The 3,492-nt window shown below is 36.7% G+C and overlaps 1 protein-coding gene across 1 annotated transcript; it reads right to left on the minus strand.

The window, feature by feature from the left end:
• Window positions 1-210: 210 nt before the first annotated feature.
• On the minus strand, window positions 211-2,584 carry LOC140789095 (WAT1-related protein At5g47470-like). The gene is made up of 7 exons (XM_073138701.1): window positions 2,367-2,584; window positions 2,204-2,269; window positions 1,788-1,904; window positions 1,301-1,535; window positions 1,031-1,192; window positions 775-926; window positions 211-399 (listed from the first exon to the last, which is right to left on the minus strand). The coding sequence occupies exons 1-7, from the start codon at window positions 2,582-2,584 to the stop codon at window positions 243-245; spliced, it is 1,107 nt and encodes a 368-aa protein (XP_072994802.1). The 3' UTR covers window positions 211-242.
• Between the last annotated feature and the right edge of the window lie 908 nt (window positions 2,585-3,492).

Raw genomic sequence — 3,492 nt, forward strand, 5'->3', positions numbered from 1 at the left:
CACTGATCTAAATTGATTGGGCCTAGAAACTAAATCCATATTTTTCTCGTTCCAATTTGTATTACAAAATTATCTCTCTCTACATAATTAAAGAACAGTTGGAACTACTAGAATAACAGTAAAGCAACCAAGTATTTTGTTGCAATTTTAGATTTGATAGGGAATAGAGCTTATACCTTATGAAAAGTTTACTTTACTCTGTACATTCTTTAAATCCACCATACACTTGCAAAATTGAGAGATTACGATAGGAAGGGCTTCTCGATATCATCCATGGAGGACGCGGAGGACGACGACGATGTTGAAATGTCATCGGATTCCAGAAGATCAAAATTTTCCTTGTTCTTTGCCCATAAGACAATATAAAGGCCAGAGAACATGAGGACTATTCCTGCTAAGCTGCAAAACAACAGCAAATAAGTGGCCAGGTCTCTAAAATTCTGAGACAACTATAGAGAGTTAAGTCATAGCAACATTGATCCATCTCAATAGTAATTCATATATAAAAATACTAGATTAAAATTAGATAGTCTTGCTAGACTTTAACAGGAAGTGAATTATTTAAATCCCATGATAGCTTAGACGCATACTGAAACATGTTAGCATATATGTAGATCAAATGTATACTTTTAATTTCAGATATCCAACTTGACATTCATTGCAAATTCTTAGAAAATAGTCGAAAGCTCCGACTTCATGTAACATGTTAAAAGACATGATATAAATTGTTGGTCTATCACCTAATGGCTTAAAATTTTTTGTCGATCCACATACCTTCCTAAACCAATCATTTGCTTGAAAATTACAGCTGAAATGAATGCCGAGCAGACAGTTTGGATCGGACTAAAGATTGATACAAACACTGGCCCCTTTTTTCCAACACACCATGTCTGAAATGCAGCACAAGTGCCCACCACTACTCCAACCTGCATTCAAAGCAACAAAGGAAACATCAACACTGAATCAAGTAGAACATTTTTAAAACTATATCAGATAGAAATATCACTGAAAACATTTCAGAATTCAGTACCAAAACAATGATTTCTACAACTTCTGCAGCTCTCATGTTGGTCGATCCGACATGCAATTTTCCATCCACTACTATTTGCAAGATTGCAGTGAATAATGAACCCATCAACGACGTTATGACGCACAAAGACAGAGGCGCAGGAAAGCTCACAAGTGCTATAGCCTAATAATTCAACTCATATATAGTTACATAGAAAAAGAAGACTTTCTAATATCAATTAAGCTCAAAGGAAAGGCACTTCACAGAATGCTTGAGATGGTAGCTAATTACCTGCAAAACTGCGTTGCAAGAGAAAACAACCACCCCCCCAAAGAGATAGAAGCAGCCAAGGATCCATTCATAGTAACTGTTGTTATTTCTCAGTTGTTCTTGTACAAGAGAAGTCGACTTGGTTGAACTGGGAGAGCTCTTTAAGAAGCTTATGGCAATTGCTCCACTCAAACACACGAAAGTTCCCAAAATCTTGGCTCTGGTATACTTGCACTTTCTCTTAAATTTCTCTAAACTACAAGGGAAATTTAAAATTCTACATGTGATACTGTAACCAATGAACATTTTCTTGCTCCTTCATAACTTCATAAATAACCATCTAGCACCATGAAAATCCCAATTATGATGATTAAGACCCCCTATAAAGATAAATGAATGCAAATTTTGTGTTGATATAGACTTTATCAATATTTATATTATCTTGAGTTGATCTGGACAAAATGATGAACATGATATTATCTTTATAAGAAGGTACAAGATAAACTACCTCAGGCAAGCTGCAATAATGAATATTAGTCCAGGAGCTAAATTAGGCATAGCAGAGGCGATAGCAGGTGAAGTCTTCCTGATTCCCAACATCATAAGTGCTTGAAATATCGCAACCCTGAAAAAAAAATGCGAACTAAAAATAATAACAAGATCACATTAATATGATCTCAAACATCTGGTCAAGTTCAGCTAAAATTTAGAAATATAAATTTTGTTCACTTTGCAATAATTATAAGCTACTTAACATATTAGTCATCATCTAGTTTGAAGTAGGAGTACCTAGATCTGAGTTTTTCTTCTTTTTTTCCCTTCTTCTACTATAAATTTAATATACAAATTACTCTCTTCCTAAATAATGAAAGAAAAAAAGGAGGGGAACAATTAAGTTATGAGGTAGCTGAGCGATGTTCTTACCCTCCCAGACCTATCATCACGATCTGAATCACCAGGCAGGGGCTCAACTTTCTCGGCCATTTCTTCCTGCGTCCACGCATGCATGAGCGCGATTATCAAAGCACGCCACCCTTTATATAATTTTTTTGCTTTGCATACACAGTATAATAATACGCATACATACTTCTCGAATGCGACGGCGAAGGGGAGGAGGACGGCGGCGGAGGCCAAGCCAGCAAAGATTACGATGAAGAGCGAGTCGACGCCGAGGGCAAGGATGCGGTCCAAGAACACCATGTAGAAGCCATAGAGGCACTGGACGCCGAAAAGGCCGGAGACGATGAGGATCTCCTCCAAGAGCTTCCCTGATCTACTACTACAACTATCACCTCGGCCCGACATAGAGAGAGAGAGAGAGAGAGAGAGAGAGACACACACACACACACACAAGTGCACAAACTCTTCTCTTACACTTTTGATGACGTTAAGATTATCATTTATAGCTAACGGCTAAGTGTATATGGTTGAGGAGTTGTTCTTGGTGATATGTCGGAAGTTCGATTCTGGATGTTAGAGAGAGAGAGAGAGAGAGAGAGAGAGAGAGAGAGAGGCTAGTTTAGAAAAGCTCGGTGGTTGCTTACGACGGGCGTGAGGCTGCCGCTTGGCAGATACGTGGCGCCGGGACAAGTGATGCTGGATGGATTCTGACAGTGATTGTCTGTGATCCAAGTTATAGGAACTCTCATGCGATCGGATTGAAACGGAGTTATACGGGCTCGTTGGTCATAGGAAAGAGAGTTTTTTTTACTAAATTATACCATATCCCCGAACCTCAACTTAATACCGAAATAGATCTACTTTATTATAACTATGAACTTATCAACATTTTTCTTTTATTAAAGACTAAACTATTCAACATCTTACCTTTCAAAAAATATTAAATAGTTCAACATTTTATTAACAAAAACCTAGTTTGGATGAATTCCTTTTTATCCAAGAAAAATCAATTGACAGAGATTTTTACACTCTAATTTTAAGAAAGTACTTTTTTTGTTATTTACATACATTTGTTAACTTCAACACCCACATAGAAATATTTTATTAATATTTCTTCAAAAATTAACCATAATGGTTCTGCGAGTCAAGATTTAGATGGCAGTTGGAAAAGTTCAGATGCGGTTACGTAAATTAGCAAATTCTGTTTTTGTTCATCAACTTCTGCAGAGAAAACAAACAAATAAACAAACAAAATTAGATCTAAGGAAGGTCGGAGTTTAAACATTCAATGTTCCATAAGAAGTAACAAGAAA

The sequence above is a fragment of the Typha latifolia genome, chromosome 5 (genome assembly GCF_019914945.1).
Source record: "Typha latifolia isolate L0001 chromosome 5, TyphaL0001v2, whole genome shotgun sequence".
NCBI lineage: Eukaryota > Viridiplantae > Streptophyta > Magnoliopsida > Poales > Typhaceae > Typha > Typha latifolia.